Genomic DNA, 20,876 nt, shown 5'->3' on the forward strand with positions numbered 1-20,876 from the left:
GTGCCTAAACATTACAACCCCCCATAAATGAAACCATTTTGGAAAGTAGACCCCCTAAGGAACTCATCTAGATGTGTTGTGAGAGCTTTGAACCCCCAAGTGTTTCACTACAGTTTATAACGCAGAGCTGTGAAAATAAAAAATCTTTTTTTTTCCCCACAAAAATTATTTTTTAGCCCCCAGTTTTGTATTTTTCCAAGGGTAACAGTTGAAATTGGACCCCAAAAGTTGTTGTCCAATTTGTCCTGAGTACGAAAATACCCCATATGTGTGTGGGGGGGGGAAACCACCATTTGAGTGCATGGCAGAGCTCGGAAGGGAAGGAGCGTCATTTGGAATGCAGACTTAGATGGATTGGTCTGCAGGCGTCACATTGTGTTTGCAGAGCCCCTAATGTACCTAAACAGTAGAAACCCCCCACAAGTGACCCCATTTTGGAAACTAGACCCCCCCAAGGAACTCATCTAGATGTGTTGTGAGAACTTTGAACCCCCTAGTGTTTCGCTACAGTTTATAACGCAGAGCTGTGAAAATAAAAAATCTTTTTTTTCCCACAAAAATTATTTTTTAGCCCCCAGTTTTGTATTTTTCCAAGGGTAACAGGAGAAATTGGACCCAAAAAGTTGTTGTCCAATGTGTCCTGAGTATTCTGATACCCCATATGTTGGGGTAAACCCCTGTTTGGGCACACGGGAGAGCTCGGAAGGGAAGGAGCACTGTTTTACTTTTTCAACGCAGAATTGGCTGGAATTGAGATTGGACGCCATGTGTTAGGGGTCGAGTTCCTGCCTCTGCACAGGGGGAATCTCGGGCCATCTCCTGTTGTAAATTCTGTGGTCAAACTCCCTCCTGTGGTCATGAGCGGTACTGCGGCTGGTTCTGTCTATGAGCTTCCTCTGGTGGATGTGAGTGGGGCTGCGGCTTCTGAGTTTCCTTCCTCAGGTGACGAGGTTAAGTCGTTAGGTGCTGCTCTATTTAACTCCACCTAGTTCTTTGTTCCTGGCCTCCAGTCAATGTTCCAGTATTGGTCTTGCTCTCTCCTGGATCGTTCTTGTGGCCTGTCTTCACTGCATAAGCTAAGTTCTGCTTGTGTTTCTTTTGTTTGCTATTTTTTCTGTCCAGCTTGCTATATTGGTTTTTCTTGCTTGCTGGAAGCTCTGGGACGCAGAAGGAGCACCTCCGTACCGTTAGTCGGTGCGGAGGGTCTTTCTGCGCCCTCTGCGTGGTTGTTTGTAGGTTTTTGTGCTGACCGCAAAGCTATCTTTCCTATCCTCGGTCTATTCAGTAAGTCGGGCCTCACTTTGCTAAAATCTATTTCATCTCTGTGTTTGTATTTTCATCTTTACTCACAGTCATTATATGTGGGGGGCTGCCTTTTCCTTTGGGGAATTTCTCTGAGGCAAGGTAGGCTTTTCATTCTATCTTCAGGGCTAGCTAGTTTCTCAGGCTGTGCCCGAGGCGCCTAGGTCTGGTCAGGAGCGCTCCACGGCTACCTCTAGTGTGGTGTGATAGGATTAGGGATTGCGGTCAGCAGAGTTCCCACGTCTCAGAGCTCGTCCTATGTATTAGTAACTATCAGGTCACTTTGTGTGCTCTTAACCACCAGGTCTATTGTGGTTCTGAATCACCAGTTCATAACAGTACTGGAGGCCCAAAGTACTAATGCTTCTCAATAGAGGGAAAAGAGAAGTTCTGAGACCATTTTTTTTTTCTCTGCACTGTGTTTTGTCTTTCTTTTCCCCTAGACATTTGGGTGGTTCAGGACACAGGTGTAGTGATGGGCATTAAAGGTCTGTCTTCTTGTGTGGATCATCTCACTGCAAGAGTACAAAATATTCAAGACTTTGTGGTTCAGAATTCTATGTTAGAACCAAGAATTCCTATTCCTGATTTGTTTTCTGGAGATAGAGCTAAGTTTCTGAGTTTTAAAAATAATTGTAAACTGTTTCTGGCTTTGAAACCCCGCTCCTCTGGTGACCCAGCTCAACAAGTTAAGATCATTATTTCTTTATTACGTGGCGACCCTCAAGACTGGGCATTTTCCCTTGCGCCAGGAGATCCTGCATTATGTAATATTGATGTATTTTTTCTGGCGCTCGGATTGCTTTATGATGAGCCTAATTCAGTGGATCAGGCAGAGAAAAATTTGCTGGCTCTGTGTCAGGGTCAGGATGAGGTAGAGATATATTGTCAGAAATTTAGGAAGTGGTCTGTGCTCACGCAATGGAATGAATGTGCGCTGGCAGAAATTTTCAGAAAGGGTCTCTCTGAAGCCCTTAAGGATGTCATGGTGGGATTTCCTATGCCTGCTGGTCTGAATGAGTCTATGTTTTTGGCCATTCAGATCGATCGACGCTTGCGTGAGCGTAAAACTGTGCACCATTTGGCGGTATTATCTGAGCATAAACCTGAGCCTATGCAATGTGATAGGACTTTGACCAGAGCTGAACGGCAAGAACACAGATGTCGGAATGGGCTGTGTTTTTACTGTGGTGATTCCACTCATGCTATCTCCGATTGTCCTAAGCGCACTAAGCGGTTCGCTAGGTCTGCCACCATTGGTACGGTACAGTCGAAATTTCTTTTGTCCGTTACTTTGATCTGCTCTTTGTCTTCCTATTCTGTCATGGCATTTGTGGATTCAGGCGTTGCCCTGAATTTGATGGACTTGGAGTTTGCTAGGCGCTGTGGGTTTTTCTTGGAGCCCTTGCAGTATCCTATTCCATTGAGAGGAATTGATGCTACGCCTTTGGCCAAGAATAAGCCTCAGTACTGGACCCAACTGACCATGTGCATGGCTCCTGCGCATCAGGAGGATATTCGCTTTCTGGTGTTACAGAATCTGCATGATGTGGTCGTGTTGGGGTTGCCATGGCTACAAGTCCATAACCCAGTATTGGATTGGAAGTCTATGTCTGTGTCCAGCTGGGGTTGTCAGGGGGTACATGGTGATGTTCCATTTCTGTCTATTTCATCATCCACCCCTTCTGAGGTCCCAGAGTTCTTGTCGGATTACCGGGATGTATTTGATGAGCCCAAGTCCAGTGCCCTACCTCCGCATAGGGATTGCGATTGTGCTATCGATTTGATTCCTGGTAGTAAGTTTCCTAAAGGTCGACTGTTTAATTTATCTGTGCCTGAGCACGCCGCTATGTGGAGTTACGTAAAGGAAACCCTGGAGAAGGGTCATATTCGCCCGTCATCGTCGCCATTGGGAGCAGGGTTCTTTTTTGTGGCCAAGAAGGATGGTTCGCTGAGACCTTGTATTGATTACCGCCTTCTAAATAAAATCACAGTCAAATTTCAGTACCCCTTGCCGCTGCTGTCTGATTTGTTTGCTCGGATTAAGGGGGCTAGTTGGTTCACCAAGATAGATCTTCGTGGTGCGTATAATCTTGTGCGTATTAAACAGGGCGATGAATGGAAAACAGCATTTAATACGCCCGAGGGCCATTTTGAGTACCTGGTTATGCCATTCGGGCTTTCTAATGCTCCATCAGTATTTCAGTCCTTTATGCATGACATCTTCCGAGAGTACCTGGATAAATTCCTGATTGTATACTTGGATGATATTTTGGTCTTCTCGGATGATTGGGAGTCTCACGTGAAGCAGGTTAGAATGGTGTTCCAGGTCCTGCGTGCGAATTCTTTGTTTGTGAAGGGGTCAAAGTGTCTCTTTGGTGTTCAGAAGGTTTCATTTTTGGGTTTCATTTTTTCCCCTTCTACTATCGAGATGGACCCTGTTAAAGTTCAGGCCATTTATGATTGGACTCAGCCGACATCTCTGAAGAGTCTGCAAAAGTTCCTGGGCTTTGCTAATTTTTATCGTCGCTTCATCAATAATTTTTCTAGTATTGCTAAACCGTTGACTCATTTAACCAAGAAGGGTGCTGATGTGGTCAATTGGTCTTCTGCTGCTGTGGAAGCTTTTCAGGAGTTGAAGCGTCGTTTTTCTTCTGCTCCTGTGTTGTGCCAACCAGATGTTTCGCTCCCGTTCCAGGTCGAGGTTGATGCTTCTGAGATTGGAGCAGGGGCTGTTTTGTCGCAAAGAAGTTCAGATGGCTCGGTGATGAAACCATGTGCCTTCTTTTCCAGGAAGTTTTCGCCTACTGAGCGTAATTACGATGTTGGCAATCGAGAGTTGTTGGCAATCGAGAGTTGCTGGCCATGAAGTGGCCATTCGAGGAGTGGCGTCATTGGCTTGAAGGAGCTAAGCATCGCGTGGTGGTCTTGACTGATCACAAGAACTTGACTTATCTCGAGTCTGCCAAACGGTTGAATCCTAGACGGGCTCGTTGGTCGCTGTTTTTCTCCCGTTTTGACTTTGTGGTTTCGTACCTTCCGGGCTGTAAAAATGTGAAGGCGGATGCCCTGTCTAGGAGTTTTGTGCCCGACTCTCCGGGGTTGCCTGAGCCGGCGGGTATTCTCAAAGAGGGGGTAATTTTGTCTGCCATCTTTCCTGATTTGCGGCGGGTGCTGCAAAAATTTCAGGCTAATAGACCTGACCGTTGCCCAGCGGAGAAACTGTTTGTCCCTGATAAATGGACGAGTAGAGTTATCTCTGAGATTCATTGTTCGGTGTTGGCTGGTCATCCTGGAATCTTTGGTACCAGAGATTTGGTGGCTAGATCCTTTTGGTGGCCGTCTCTGTCGCGGGATGTGCGTTCGTTTGTGCAGTCCTATGGGATTTGTGCTCGGGCTAAGCCCTGCTGTTCTCGTGCCAGTGGGTTGCTTTTGCCCTTGCCGGTCCCGAAGAGGCCCTGGACACATATCTCTATGGATTTTATTTCGGATCTCCCCGTCTCTCAAAAGATGTCGGTCATTTGGGTGGTTTGTGATCGCTTCTCTAAGATGGTCCATTTGGTACCCTTGTCTAAATTGCCTTCCTCCTCTGATTTGGTGCCATTGTTTTTCCAGCATGTGGTTCGTTTACATGGCATTCCGGAGAACATCGTTTCTGACAGAGGTTCCCAGTTTGTTTCGAGGTTTTGGCGAGCCTTTCGTGCTAGGATGGGCATTGATTTGTCTTTTTCCTCGGCTTTCCATCCTCAGACTAATGGCCAAACTGAACGAACCAATCAGACCTTGGAAACATATCTGAGATGTTTTGTTTCTGCTGATCAGGATGATTGGGTGTCCTTTTTGCCTTTGGCTGAGTTCGCCCTTAATAATCGGGCCAGCTCGGCTACTTTGGTTTCGCCGTTTTTCTGCAATTCTGGTTTCCATCCTCGTTTCTCTTCAGGGCAGGTTGAGTCTTCAGATTGTCCTGGTGTGGATACTGTGGTGGATAGGTTGCAGCAGATTTGGACTCATGTAGTGGACAATTTGACTTTGTCCCAGGAGAAGGCTCAACGTTTCGCTAACCGCAGGCGCTGTGTGGGTCCCTGACTTCGTGTTGGGGATTTGGTTTGGTTGTCGTCTCGTTATATTCCTATGAAAGTTTCCTCTCCTAAGTTTAAGCCTCGTTTGATTGGTCCGTATAGGATTTCTGAGGTTCTTAATCCTGTGTCTTTTCGTTTGACCCTTCCAGCTTCTTTTTCCATCCATAATGTATTCCATAGGTCATTGTTGCGGAGAGACGTGGCTCCTGTGGTTCCATCCGTTGATCCTCCTGCCCCGGTTTTGGTTGAGGGGGAGTTGGAGTATATAGTGGAGAAGATTTTGGATTCTCGTATTTCGAGACGGAAACTCCAGTATCTCGTTAAGTGGAAGGGTTATGGTCAGGAAGATAATTCCTGGGTCTTTGCCTCTGATGTCCATGCTGCCGATCTGGTTCGTGCCTTTCATTTGGCTCATCCTGGTCGGCCTGGGGGCTCTGGTGAGGGTTCGGTGACCCCTCCTCAAGGGGGGGGTACTGTTGTGAATTCTGTGGTCAAGCTCCCTCCTGTGGTCATGAGTGGTACTGCGGCTGGTTCTGTCTATGAGCTTCCTCTGGTGGATGTGAGTGGGGCTGCGGCTTCTGAGTTTCCTTCCTCAGGTGACGAGGTTAAGTCGTTAGGTGCTGCTCTATTTAACTCCACCTAGTTCTTTGTTCCTGGCCTCCAGTCAATGTTCCAGTATTGGTCTTGCTCTCTCCTGGATCGTTCTTGTGGCCTGTCTTCACTGCATAAGCTAAGTTCTGCTTGTGTTTCTTTTGTTTGCTATTTTTTCTGTCCAGCTTGCTATATTGGTTTTTCTTGCTTGCTGGAAGCTCTGGGACGCAGAGGGAGCACCTCCGTACCGTTAGTCGGTGCGGAGGGTCTTTTTGCACCCTCTGCGTGGTTGTTTGTAGGTTTTTGTGCTGACCGCAAAGCTATCTTTCCTATCCTCGGTCTATTCAGTAAGTCGGGCCTCACTTTGCTAAAATCTATTTCATCTCTGTGTTTGTATTTTCATCTTTACTCACAGTCATCATATGTGGGGGGCTGCCTTTTCCTTTGGGGAATTTCTCTGAGGCAAGGTAGGCTTTTCATTCTATCTTCAGGGCTAGCTAGTTTCTCAGGCTGTGCCCGAGGCGCCTAGGTCTGGTCAGGAGCGCTCCACGGCTACCTCTAGTGTGGTGTGATAGGATTAGGGATTGCGGTCAGCAGAGTTCCCATGTCTCAGAGCTCGTCCTATGTATTAGTAACTATCAGGTCACTTTGTGTGCTCTTAACCACCAGGTCTATTGTGGTTCTGAATCACCAGTTCATAACAATCTCCGCTGCGGTCTCCCATTCTTCTCCAGCTGCAGTGGAACCTGCTCAGCGGAGATGTCGATCCCAGCGTCTCGCTCAGTCTGACTCTGTGCTAAGAGTTACTGCTGCATTTCCTGCTTCTGCCATTGAAGTCAGTGCTGGGCAGTGGTGAGCAGACGCTTCTGGGACTAAGTCCTGCTTTTCACGTTCTGAGCATGCCCAGAGTAAGATCTCTCAGTGGAGATCGAGGGTCACATGATCAGATACTGCAGCTAGGTCATTGGTCCTTCTTGGAAGGTCCTTGTAGGTGCTAGGACTAAGTCCTGCATTGCACTCTGAGCATGCCCAGGGCAAGATCTCTTAGTGGAGATCTGGGGTCACATGCTCAGGTACTGCAGCAACTCCATTGGTCCTTCTCTGAAGGTCCTAAACGTGCTGCAACTATTTAAGGCTTGCATGGCCACACGGCCATGCGCTAGTATTGACTTTTGTAAACGTGTGTGTTGTGAGTGAAAGTCGCTCTTTAAAATCCCCTCCCTATTGTATGACTGCTCGCGGAAGGTGGATGATTGCTATCTAGCGCCCGACTTAGCCATCAGCACGTTACACACATTACAGTGTCTAATTGCTGTGACCGCCAGTGTGGCGCCGTGCGCTTTCTCTGCGCTTTCCTGACCCAAGCCTGGGTGGTTAGTGGCGTCCGCCAGTGTGGCACCGCACGCACTCTCGTGCTTCTTAAATAATATTATTTCTGTCTCTCTGACACCCCAGTAGCGGTGTCGAGCGCATGAGGTCTTTATGAACTCAAATCCTGAGTCTTGGGATTGAGTTCTGAGACGTCTTGCTTGCGCTCTTGGTGCGGTACCGCGGCCCTGTGACGCAACAGGGTTTGCTTCCTTCACACAGGGTGAAGTTAACCCATGTGTGTATTCACATTGTACCGCCATATCGTCCGTCTCTAATAGCAGCAGGGTTTTCACCTGCACCTCGGACTGCGAACGCACCTAATACCATTACATCTTAAACTTGGTGCGTTCCGCCAGTCCTAACACCATGTCACGTTTGGAGAGCCCCTGATGTGCCTAACCAGTGGAAACCCCCCAATTATAACTGAAACCCTAATCCAAAACACATCCCTAACCCTAATCCCAATGGTAACCCTAACCACACCCCTAACCTTGACACACCTCTAACCCTAACCCCAACCCTATTTCCAACCGTAAATGTAATCCAAACCCTAACCCTAACTTTAGCCTTAACCCTAGCCCTAACACTAGCCCTAACCCTAGCCCTAACCCTAACCCTAGCACTAATCCTAGCCCTAACCCTAGCCCTAACCCTAGCTCTAACCCCAACCCTAACCCTAATGGGAAAATGGAAATAAATACATTTTTTTATTTTTCCCCAACTAAGGGGGTGATGAAGGGGGGTTTGATTTACTTTTATAGCGGGTTTTTTAGCGGATTTTTATGATTGGCACCCGTCACACACTGAAAGACGCTTTTTATTGCAAAAAATATTTTTTGCATTACCACATTTTGAGAGCTATAATTTTTCCATATTTGGGTCCACAGAGTCATGTGAGGTCTTGTTTTTTGCGGGACGAGTTGACATTTTTATTGGTAACATTTTCGGGCACGTGACATTTTTTGATCGCTTTTTATTCCGATTTTTGTGAGGCAGAATGACCAAAAACCAGCTATTCAAGAATTTCTTTTGGGGGAGGCGTATGTACCATTACCGTTCCGGTAAAATGGATAAAGCAGTTTTATTCTTCGGGTCAGTACGATTACAGCGATACCTCATTTATATCATTTTTTATGTTTTGGCGCTTTTATACGATAAAAACTATTTTATAGAAAAAATAATTATTTTTGCATCGCTTTATTCTGAGGACTATAACTTTTTTATTTTTTGCTGATGATGCTGTATGGTAGCTATTTTTTTGCGGGACAAGATGATGTTTTCAGTGGTACCATGGTTATTTATATCTGTCTTTTTGATCGCGTGTTATTCCACTTTTTGTTTGGCGGTATGATAATAAAGTGCTTTTTGCCTCGTTTTTTTTTTTTTACGGTGTTCACTGAAGGGGTTAACTAGTGGGACAGTTTTATAGGTCGGGTCGTTACGGACGCGGCGATACTAAATATGTGTACTTTTATTGTTTTTTTATTTAGATAAAGAAATGTATTTATAGGAACTATATATATATATATATATATATATATATATATATATATATATATATATATATATATATATATATATATATATATATATATATATATATATATATATATATATATATATATATATATATATATATATATAGAGATAGATAGATAGATAGATATTTTTTTAGGAATGTAAAAAATTTTTTTTTTACACATGTGAATATTTTTTTTTCACACTATAACATTGCCTCGGGGAAGGGGGGGGGGGCATCATGTTAAAGTGTAAGATCGCTGATCTGACACTTTGCTGTGCACTGTGTCAGATCAGCGATCTGGCGGGCACTCCTGGAGGCTTCCCGGTGCCTGCTCCGAGCAGGCGCTGTGAAGCCACCTCCCTGCAGGATGCCATGGCCATTTTGGATCCGGGCCTGCTGCAGGGAGGAGGAGGTAAGAGACCCTCGGAGCAACACAATCCCATCGCGTTGCTCCGGGGGTCTCAGGGAAGCATGCAGGGAGCCCCCTCCTTGCGCGATGCTTCCCTATACCGCCGGAACACTGTGATCATGTTTGACCGCAGTGTGCCGGGGGGTTAATGTGTCGCGGGCGGTCCGTGAAAGCTCCTGGCACATAGTGCCAAATGTCAGCTGCGATAGTCAGCTGACACCCAGCCGCGATCCGCCGCGCTCCCCCTGCGAGCGTAGCCGATTGCATATGACGTACTATCCCATCGGTGGTCATACGGGCTCACCTCGATAGGATAGTATGTCTAATGTCAGAGTTGGAGTCACTAATTATTCCAGAAAATTTTGCGTTCAAATAGTCAAATGGTGCTCCTTTGCTTCTGAGCCCTGTCATGCACACAAAAATTAGTTTTCCCCAACACATGGGGTATCTGTGTACTCAGGAAAAATTGCACAGTGAATTGTATGGTGCAATTTTTCCTACTGTCCTTGTGAAAATGCAAAATTTAGAGCTAGAAAAATTTTTGTAGCAAAATGTGATTTTTTTTTTTTACTTTCTTGGCTCAATGTTATAAACTTCTATGAAGCACTTGGAGGTTCAAGCTGCTCACCACACATATAGATAAGTTTCGTGAAGGGTCTAGTTTACAAAATTGAGTCACTTGTTGTGGGTTTCCACTATTTAGGTACATCATGGGCTCTACAAACCCAACATGGCATCTACTAATTATTAAAATGGTGCTCCTTCCCTTCCGAGCTCTTCTTTATGCTCAAACAGTGGTTTTCCCCTACATATGGGGTATCAGTATGCTCAGAAGGAATTGCACAACACATTTTGGGGTCCATTTTTTCCTGTTACTTTTGTGAAAATAAAACAATTTGGATCTAAAATAACATTTTTGTGAAAAAAGTTAAATATTAATTTTCCCTTCTACAGGGTGGAGCGCGGTAATTTGCTTTTTTGCACTGCATGCTGTGGCGGCACTGTCGGTCGAAGAGAGGGGAGAGTGGGTGTGGCTTACAGTGGCTGATGGGAGATTTGTATTCCTCTGCCTTTCAGTTGCCATCATGCAGTGGACACGTGAGGAGAGGTCATTTTGTGTTGAAGCGTATTTTTCAAATGCCCACTCGATCATTGCAGTGCAGCGTGCTTTTCGTTTACAATTCGCTGTTCCTCCACGCGGACGTGTTCCTGGACGGCAATCAATTGTAAATTGGGTGAATGCATTCAGAACAGCAGGGAATGTGTCATGTGTACGAAGGGGACCTGAGAGAAGGATTACAACACCACAAAACATCGAGAGAGTTAGAGCAGCAGTACTGCAATCTCCGAAACGCTCTGCTCGGAAGCAATCATTTGCTCTTGGCATTTCAAGACGTTCTCTCCACCGGATTCTTCATGATGAACTGAATTTTCACCCGTATAAAATGTGCGTGGTCCAACATTTGTCAGCATGGGACTATTTGACACGGCGGACCTCTTGTGAAGACCTGTTAGCAACGATACCCCGTGACGCAATTGTGTTTTTTTCTGATGAGGCACATTTTCACCTCAGTGGGTGTGTAAACAAACAAAATATGCGTTACTGGAGTGAAACAAACCCCAGAGAAGTTCACGAGAGACCTCTGCATTCGGACCGCGTCACTGTGTGGTGCGCCATATCACGAGTAGGCATCATTGGTCCTTACTTTTTTCAGGATAATGGTCGTGCCATAACTGTGAACTCCGAACGGTACTTGTCTATGATACAGGATTATTTTCAGCCGGCTCTTGAGGCAATGGAACTAGAGGATACATGGTTCCAACAGGATGGTGCCACTGCACACACAGCGAGGGTTACCATGAATTGTTTGAGGCAAATGTTTCCTGGACGGCTTATCTCTTTGAGGGGAGATGTGAACTGGCCAGCACGCTCACCAGATTTAGCCCCATGCGATTTTTTCCTTTGGGGTTACCTGAAGTCTAAGGTGTATATCAACCGTCCCAACACCTTGGAAGACCTAAGGAACAATATTGAAGCTGAAATTGGCAGAATACCAGTGGACATGCTTGTTAGAGTTCATGAAAACTTCAGAAAACGTATGCAGCAGTGTGTGGATAGCGAAGGTCGACATTTGCCAGATACACTATTTAAAACCATGTAATTTAAAAATTCCATTACTGTTCAGTATAATTAAAATATAAAATAAATTTTTCTAACGATCATAATTTTTTTATTTCATTCCCAAATCAGCAAATTACCGCGCTCCACCCTGTACATTCCAAAACTTACTGTGAAGCACCAGAAGTGGTAAAAAAATATGTTAAATGTGGTTTAAGGGCTTAAGGGTTGCAGTTTTTATAATGGTGTAACTTTTTAGCATTTTCTGTCATATAGTCCTGTCAAAGTCACTTCAAATGTACTGACGTCACTAAAAAATGGTTTTGTAAATTTTGTTGAAAAAATGAGAAATCGCTGGTTAAATTTTAATCCTTACAACTTCATAACAAAAAAATTATGTTTCAAAAATTGTGCTGATGTATTGTAGACATGTGGGAAAATGTTATTTATTAACTAATTTGTGTGACATAACTCTCTAATTTAAGGGCATAAAAATTAAAAGTTTGAAAATTGCAAAATTTTCTCCAAATTTCCGTTTTTTTCACAAATAAACGAAAGTCATATCGAAGAAATTTTAGCACTATCATGAAGTACAATATGTTTCTAGAAAAAGTTCTCAGAATGAGTGGGATCTGTTGACGCGTTCCAGCGTTATTACCTCATAAAATGACACTTGTTAGAACTGTAAAATTTTGCCTTGTCATGAAGGTGAAAACAGGCTTGGGGGCTGAAGGGATTAATAAAGATCAAGTAAAGAAAATTTGCCAAAGATGTGTGAAAAATATATGTAACGCACAAATCTGATTTAAATATTACTTTACTTTCTGATGATAGCTTTCCTTTAAACATAACATTACAAAGATAATCAAATTTTCCATAAGTAATCCTAAAAAGAATGGCTTACCCATTTACTCCATCGTAATCTCCACCAATTCCAACAGATTCTGGTCCTGTTAAATTTTTAATGTAGTCAAAATGGTCTAAAGAAAAAAGTTTACAAGCATTGGATTCACTTATTTTTTAGTTTATGGTTCAATAAGTTTTTATCAAAGGAACTTGCATTCATCAAGTACAGTAACTTTTGTAATATTGCAGCATTATAAAAGAAAAAAAGACATATTACAGGAATAGTATCTAATGAGGAGCAAACATAGATAGAATAGGGCCCCAGTGCAAGAAAAATATATGTGCCCTATGCAGAGCAATAGCGCAATTCCTCCTGCAGCAGGCCTTAAAAATCTTTTAAAATGTGAAGTGGTGCCTCCATAAACTTGAATAATTAGCAAATTCCATAGATGCTCAGATTGATTGGTGGTTGAAGGTCAAGTCAATAGCTAGAACCTTTTTTCATATTTACCAAGCCATTTGTAAGTAGAGATGAGTGAATATATTTTCGTGGAATTTAATTCTACACAAATATGACAAAAATCAGATTTTGCTAAAATACAGTTTGATTGTAAATAGCTTCTGTTTAGATGACAGCCACTTGCCACTCTTTTTCTGAACCATAAAAAGCCATCAAAGGGTTAAAAAATCCAAAAGAACATGTATTCACTTTCCCTCATCTCTCTGGCCCCTCCTTTCCCCATTGTCAGCCATCCGATCCTCGCTAAATTCCCCCTAATGTCAGGCCAGAACTTCCAGGTCTGATGAAACCTGGGATGGTTCTGTGCATGCAAGGACAAGGCACACACACGATCCTGCTCATCACCAGGGTTGGAAGTTTCAGCCTAGTGTAAAGAGGCTCAGGGATTCATCATTAATGATAGCAATTAGAAGATGGACTGGGTTGTTGATGGTGAGGAGAAGAGGTGCCAGAGAGGTGAGCGTTAAGGTGAGTAAAGGTATTTTTTTATTTTCTACATCATACGTTTATCATGCTCTGGGATCTCTTTAGAGACTCCAGAGTAGGGTTGAGCGAAACAGATCGGCACTTTTCAAAAGACATATATATATATATATATATATATATATATATATATATATATATATATATATATATATATATATATATATATATATATATATATATATATATATATATTAACTTCAGCGCGATATAGCAGAAAAGCCGGTAATTCAATTACCGGCTTTTCATTTCTCCTGCCAAAACCCGACATGATTTGAGACATGATTTACATAAAGTAAACCATGTCATATCCCCCTTTTTTTGCATATGTCACACTACTAATGTTAGTAGTGTGTATGTGCAAAATTTCAGCGCTCTAGCACTTAAATTTAAGGGTTAAATCGCGGAAAAAATTGGCGTGGGCTCCCGCACAATTTTCTCCGCCAGAGTTGTAAAGCCAGTGACTGAGGGCAGATATTAATAGCCTGGAGAGGGTCCATGGTTATTGCCCCCCCCCCCCCCCGGCTAAAAACACCTGCCCCCAGCCACCCCAGAAAAGGCACATCTGTAAGATGCGCCTATTCTGGCACTTGGCCACTCTCTTCCCATTCCCGTGTAGCGGTGGGATATGGGGTAATGAAGGGTTAATGCCACCTTGCTATTGTAAGGTGACATTAAGCCAGATTAATAATGGAGAGGCATCAATTATGACACCTATCCATTATTAATCCAATTGTATGAAAGAGTTAAAAAAACACACACACAATATTTAAAAGTATTTTAATGAAATAAACACACCGTTTGTTGTAATATTTTATTGTACGCTCAATCCACTCACTGAAGACCCTCGCTCTGTAACAAATAAAAAATAATAAACCAACAATATACATACCTTCCGTAGATCTGTAACGTCCCACGTTGCAAATCCATCTGAAGGGGTTAAAATATTTTACAGCCAGGAGCTCTGCTAATGCAGCGCTGCTCGTGGCTGTAAACCCCAGCGAATGAAGGTAATGTAGGTCAATGACCTGTAGTTACCTTCATTCGCAGTGATACGCCCCCTGCTGGATGTCCCTGGAGCGTGGGAAAAGTTCCCAGGCTCGAGGTCATATGAGGACATCCAGCAGGGGGCGCATCACCGCGAATGAAGGTAACTACAGGTCATTGACCTACATTACCTTCATTCGCTGGGGTTTACAGCCACGAGCAGCGCTGCATTAGCAGAGCTCCTGGCTGTAAAATATTTTAACCCCTTCAGATGGATTTACAACGTGGGATGTTTCAGATCTACGGAAGGTATGTATATTGTTGGTTTTTTATTTTTTATTTGTTACAGAGCGGGGGTCTTCAGCGAGTGGATTGAGCGTACAATAAAATATTACAACAAACGGTGTGTTTATTTCATTAAAATACTTTTTAATATTGTGTGTGTTTTTTTTAACTCTTTCATACAATTGGATTAATAATGGATAGGTGCCATAATTGACGCCTCTCCATTATCAATCTGGCTTAATGTAACCTGACAATAGCAAGGTGGCATTAACCCTTCATTACCCCATATCCCACAGCTACACGGGAATGGGAAGAAAGTGGCCAAGTGCCAGAATAGGTGCATCTTACAGATGTGCCTTTTCTGGGGTGGCTGGGGGCAGGTGTTTTTAGCCGGGGGGGGGGGGGGCAATAACCGTGGACCCTCTCCAGGCTATTAATATCTGCCCTCAGTCACTGGCTTTACTACTCTGGCGGAGAAAATTGCGCGGGAGCCCACGCCAATTTTTTCCGCGATTTAACCCTTAAATTTAAGTGCTAGAGCGCTAAAACTTTGCACATACACACTACTAACATTAGTAGTGTGGAATATGCAAAAAAAGGGGGATATGACATGGTTTACTGTAAGTAAACCATGTCTCAAATCATGTCGGGTTTTGGCAGGAGAAATGAAAAGCCGGTAATTGAATTACCGGCTTTTCTGCTATATCGCCCTGAAGGAAATGTAAAAAAAAAAAACCCCCATAGACTTACATTGGGTTTCGAGTTTCAGCCAATCCCCGACCCCGACTTTTCAATAGGATCGGCCGATTTCACTCGACCCGACTTTTGAGAAAGTCGGGTTTCGTGAAACCCGACTCGACCCTGAAAAACTAAAAGTCGCTCAACCCTACTCCAGAGCATAGTATAGGTAATTATAATAAGGGACATTGAGTTCAGGAAGAAAAACTTCTCTGCAAACCGAATTGGGTTTTACCTGCTTTGCTCCTCTCTATTCCTAAACATTGTTTTGTGATTGTGTCTTGGTACTTTATCCAAGAAAAATAGTAATATGTATTATTTAAACAATTAGAACCAAGGTTTCCCAGCAAAATATCCAATTGCACGCGTAAGCTTGCATCGCTTTCAAGGTAAGTAACGCTGACACCTCTGGCCTTCTACATAGTATAATGCAAAACTAGACTCAACAGACCAGTCCACCTTTTTCTATTGCTCTGTGGTCCAGCTCTTATACCCCACTTGCCAATGACGGTCCTTTCAGTGGTGCACAAGGATCAACATTGGCACTCGGGCATTCTGACTGGCCTGGAGTTGCCCTGCTTTATAAGCTGATGTACCCTATGTTCAGACATTTTTCCATTATTGCCTTTAACTTTTTCTGCAATGTCAGATTCAATAACCATTGAGTAGGCAACATTAAGCTCTCGAATAGCCACTGCATGCTAGATCTACTAGTTTGGAGGATGCTCTAATCCAGTTATCATGCTCTCACAATTCGAGCCATATCAAAGCTACTTTAATCTTTATACTTGCCCATTTTTACTGTTTAAAACACATCAATTTCAAGAGCTGCCTGGTCACTTCCTGCCTAATTTAACCCACAACCTGAGAGATGTCATTATCACAAGGTAATCAATATGCAAGTAACATCTTCAGAGAGGAAGAGGAGAGGAACTCTAGTGCGCCTATTTTAAGTCACAATTCTAAAAGTCAATATAGATACTTTAAAGTGCCTAGCCATGTGACTTAGTATAAGAAGACATTCCAGAAATTCCATTTGCAGACAAGTGTTTCAGGGTGTTTGCTACTCATCAATGCAAAAATGGAGAGCTGGTTTGGTTGGGTATAAGGCTTCCAAAAGGAAGACTAATGGAAGAGCACCCAGAAACACATGTCTTCAAATGAAGTTTCTGGTTTGGCTGCTTTTCCTAAGTTATGGCAAGGCCCTTTAAAGGGTCGATATTGAGTTTCAAGATTACTACTTCCAATATATGGCCTAGAGTTACAGTCCTCCTCCTGTATGAAAAGGCTACTTGCAAATTCAAATTCTAGGAGAGGATTTTATGGTGTCTGTGTGAGACAAAGCGGCAATATACATACTTCCGGTCATGGTCCAGACTGGGTTTTGAGTCCTGTCTTCCCTTTTCCCAGTCTTATCATGTCAGGGGTTAACTTTTCTCAGCCTCAGTCTGGTTTCAGGTTTTGCTATTTATCTCTGTTGCATCCTGCAGGCGGTGTCAGTGGTAGCCTCACTGCTGCACTGCAGGTCAGCTCTGTTTAGGTGCACACCTGCTTCCACTATACTGCCATCTATTGAAGCCTACACCTACCTGCATTGCAGCAGCATGACACTTCCGGCCACATTCCAACTAGATGTGCGCAGCTTTGCTCAATTTACTTGTTTTGAGTGAGGCCGCACACATACTGTATAGTTGCTATGTGGCAAGAAGTATACTTATTGTATATTTGCAGTAACATAACAGCCCTGTTTCACCACTGGCAACATAAAATCCTCACACTGTGCCCTGCATGCTTGTGGGGCTTCACAATTCTGCGGTAACATAAACTGAATACAGACTTTCATAAAAAAATTGGACATGTAATGCTATGCAATCAGGCTAGCTGTCATGCTCGCACCCAGACTGGTTGGTGCAGGCGTGCGGGGGTGTAGCCCCACTGTGCCACAGACCAGGCTACCTTGGAAGGGGCATAACTAAGTAGCTTCCTTGGTATTAGCTGGAGCCTCTGATGGTGAGGTCAGGCTTGTGCGGCAGGAAGCTACCAGGTACCACTCCAGGGTGGTGTCTGGCTGTAGCTGTGTATCTCACCGGGGGAAATGGAATATAGACAGGCCATCAGGCACGGCTGGCACTCTGGCAGACAGATGGGCACGGCTGGGACACAGGCAGGCGGATAGGTGCAACAGAGACACTGGCAGGCAGGCGGGCTTGGCTGGCTCTATGGTAGGCAGGCAGGTTCGGCTGGCACTCTGGCAGGACAGGTAAACAAGACTGGTACACTGGAAGGGCCAGTAGGGACCGGTATGCAGGCAGGTATGTAAAACAGGTAAGAACCTGTTCACACAGGAGGGTTTATGAGAACAGGTAGTGAAAGACCGCAAGGAGCTGAGCAAAGCAGAAGCACAGGAGGTGGAGCCAAGAGCAGGAGGCGGAGTCAAGAAGAGAAATGCAGGAGGCAGAGCCAAGAGCAGGAGGAGGAGCCAAGTGCAGAAACGCAGGAGGCAGAGCAAAGAACAGGAGACAAGTACAGAAATGCAGGAGGCAGAGCCAAGAGCAGGAGGCAGAGCCAAGTACAGACACGCAGGAGGCGGAGCCAAGTGCGGAAACACAGGAGGCGGAGCCAAGAGCAGGAGACGTAGACACGGAGCAAGGTAGAGCCTCAAGGAGCGGATCCGCAGAACAAAGTCACAGAGTGAAGAGACAAGAGCAGGGCAAAGCCACAGTGTGCAGAGACAAGAGCAGAGCAAGCAAAGACACAGAGTGCAGGGCAGAGCAAGACAGAGTGCAGAGCCGAGAGCAGAGTAAAGCAAGATACAGAGTACGCACAGCAGAGAAAGCAAACCAATACAGGGATATAAATGGACACAGGAACAGGACTAGACTAAGACAGAGTCAGGAACGGGACAAGGCACTGAGACACCGACACAAGCCGGGGTACGATGCCCCACTGGGTGGCAGACACAGGACACAGTATGAAGCCCCACTGGGTGGCTTCACAAGGACACAGACCAGGATATAACGCCCCACTGTGTGGCGGCACAAGAGTCACAGACAGGCCTGGCACATCAGCAGCTAAGAACTGACTGAGGGAGTAAGTTGCACAGGCCCCCACCAATGGGTGGGGAAGTCTTAAATACAGGAAGCCTCATGACAATTGGCCAGGAACACCATAGGGCTCATACTCACTTGCGCAAGACTTGGATGAGTCTTGCATGGCAATACCCGGGGCTGCCAGCACTCAGATCAAAGTGTGTGGCCGCATAGGAATACATGTGGCCGCACGCTCTGCTCCTCTGAACCAGGTGCAGTGCCGGGTATTGCCATGCGAGACTCATCCGAGTCTCGCGCAAGTGAGCATAAGCCCTTAGCAAGGTGCACACAGTCTCAATAAGAAACAGAAGTTGCCAGCGCCGGCCCCCCTATGCACACAGACAGAAGACATGCCCAGAGCAAGCAGGCAACATGAGGCATACAGCATGGAGCCAGCAGCAGAGAAAGAAGTCACAACATGGCCCAGAGAAGTGAGTGAGTTTGTGTGTAAAGCAGGTGGGGGATGGGAGGCCATGCAGTGATGCCAGCAGGGTTGCCACACTAGCAATATTATAAATGCATTTCAAAAGCAATACTATGTATAATTTAGGGAGATTTTTCTGGAACGCAAAGTATGTATCACGAATGTGTCATATCCTCCTGGAAGATCTGGGGTTAGACGTTCATTACGTATTGTGAATCGCAGATCTTCCATTTAGCCTGTGTGTTTTGTTACTCATAAGAAATGGACTTTGTTTCCTTTGGCTTGAAGAAGTTAATGACTTTTTGTATGCTGATTAGACACATGCAGCTCCATCTCACAGCTGATCCTGACCTGTTCATTTTCTTGCTCTATAAAACCTGGCCAGACTTTCTCATCTCTGCCTGTGAAAGTTTACTTCCTGGCCTTGGTGTGCGGAAGGTGGAGTTTGCAATTGCTGCTGAAGTTTGTAGTTATCTGTTTTTGGATGTATGCTTTCTCCATTATCCTATTCCCATTTGGTTTGTACATTTCTACCCTTCCCTTTATACCTCTCTAACCGTGGTAAGTGTTTTTTGTCTTACAGTACGTGTTTATACAGTAACATATCTGTCCCAGGGCTCTTGGGGTAGGGGACAGCTTAGGACATTAACAGGAGCATAGCAAGTTGGAGCTCAGGCCTCTCTACCTGGACAAGGATAGAAGCTCAGTTCCTGGGACAGTTTGATGCCACCCTTCCTTACCGAAGACCATCACAGTGTGACAGGATGGTACTTTTTATCAATGGGTGGGTTTTACAGATGGTAAAGAATAACATAACCTCCCCTATTCGTGTACAGAGAGCCTTCACAAAAATGTTCATAAACCAATAACATAACCTCCTCTATTTGTGTACAGAGAGCCTTCACAAAAATGTTCATAAACCAATACATCAGTTTTATAAGATGTTTGTAATGTTTGGGGATGGCATGAAAGAGTTACATAGAAATACAAACCTGCCAATGTGGATATGTTTGCAGTTTTGCTGCATGCAATGAACTCCGTGTGAAAATTCACCATTACCAATCCTCCATTCTTTTTCTGAAATCAATAACAAAAACAAACCACTTCAGTGAAATTACCTTAGAAATGGTCTGTTGTCAGTTCGCCATTAGCAACCATTTAGATGCTTAAATAACTCCAACTGATCTTTCAGTGCCATAAGACGCTGTAAATGTATTATCTTGCCGAACTATAGGCAGTTACTGCTAACGTGTGGTCTTAATACATCAAGGATGATATAAACATAGTGGCAGATATTTTCTTCTCTTTATATACAGAAATTAAATCAGTTTCTTTTTCTATTATACAGTATGGAGTACCATTTGCGTGCTTGACTGCTTATCCCGTATATAGTTTTTACATTTTTCTAGCTGAAACACAGAAGGTACTTTAATTACATTCTTCCAATATATAAGAATTAGGGTTGTTAAAATATTTAGGATGCCTCTCAATGTCTCAATTTCTGATTTTATGTAAACATAATGCTTGTAATACAGCAAACGAATTGTAAGATATTGACTATCATCTCAGGTTGCTTTGGATGTAATTAACCCCTTCATGACCCAGCCTATTTTGACCTTAAAGACCTTGCCATTTTTTGCAATTCTGACCAGTGTCCCTTTATGAGGTAATAACTCGGGAACGCTTCAACGGATCCTAGCGATTCTGAGATTGTTTTCTCGTGACATATTGGGCTTCATGTTAGTGGTAAATTTAGGTCGATAATTTTTGCGTTTATGTGTGAAAAAATTGGAAATTTGGCGAAAATTTAGAAAATTTCGCAATTTTCAAATTTTGAATTTTTATTTTGATAAACCAGAGAGATATGTGACACAAAATAGTTAATAAATAACATTTCCCACATGTCTACTTTACATCAGAACAATTTTGGAAAAAAAATATTTTTTTTCAGGTTGGTGTGTGTGGTGTAGTGTATGTCAGGTTGGTGTGTGGTGTAGTGTACGTCAGGTTGGTGTGTGTGGTGTATTGTGTATATCAGCCTGGTGTGGGTGAGTGCTGTAGTCGAATATCAGGATGTGGCTAGTCCACGGACGTGTGATGAATTCTGAAGC

At 43.9% G+C, this 20,876-nt stretch overlaps 1 protein-coding gene across 2 annotated transcripts in view; it reads right to left on the reverse strand.

The window, feature by feature from the left end:
- LOC138649626 (dipeptidase 2-like) overlaps positions 1 to 20,876 on the reverse strand; it is a 438,600-nt gene that overhangs the window by 66,647 nt on the left and 351,077 nt on the right. For both annotated transcript variants that reach the window (XM_069740170.1, XM_069740169.1), the window contains exons 8-9: positions 19,758 to 19,842; positions 12,298 to 12,373 (exon numbers count right to left, since the gene is read on the reverse strand). In XM_069740170.1, the coding sequence (XP_069596271.1) occupies positions 12,298 to 12,373; positions 19,758 to 19,842 (161 nt within the window). The remainder of the gene's footprint in view (positions 1 to 12,297; positions 12,374 to 19,757; positions 19,843 to 20,876) is intronic.

The sequence above is a fragment of the Ranitomeya imitator genome, chromosome 9, assembly GCF_032444005.1.
Source record: "Ranitomeya imitator isolate aRanImi1 chromosome 9, aRanImi1.pri, whole genome shotgun sequence".
In the NCBI taxonomy this organism is placed as follows: domain Eukaryota; kingdom Metazoa; phylum Chordata; class Amphibia; order Anura; family Dendrobatidae; genus Ranitomeya; species Ranitomeya imitator.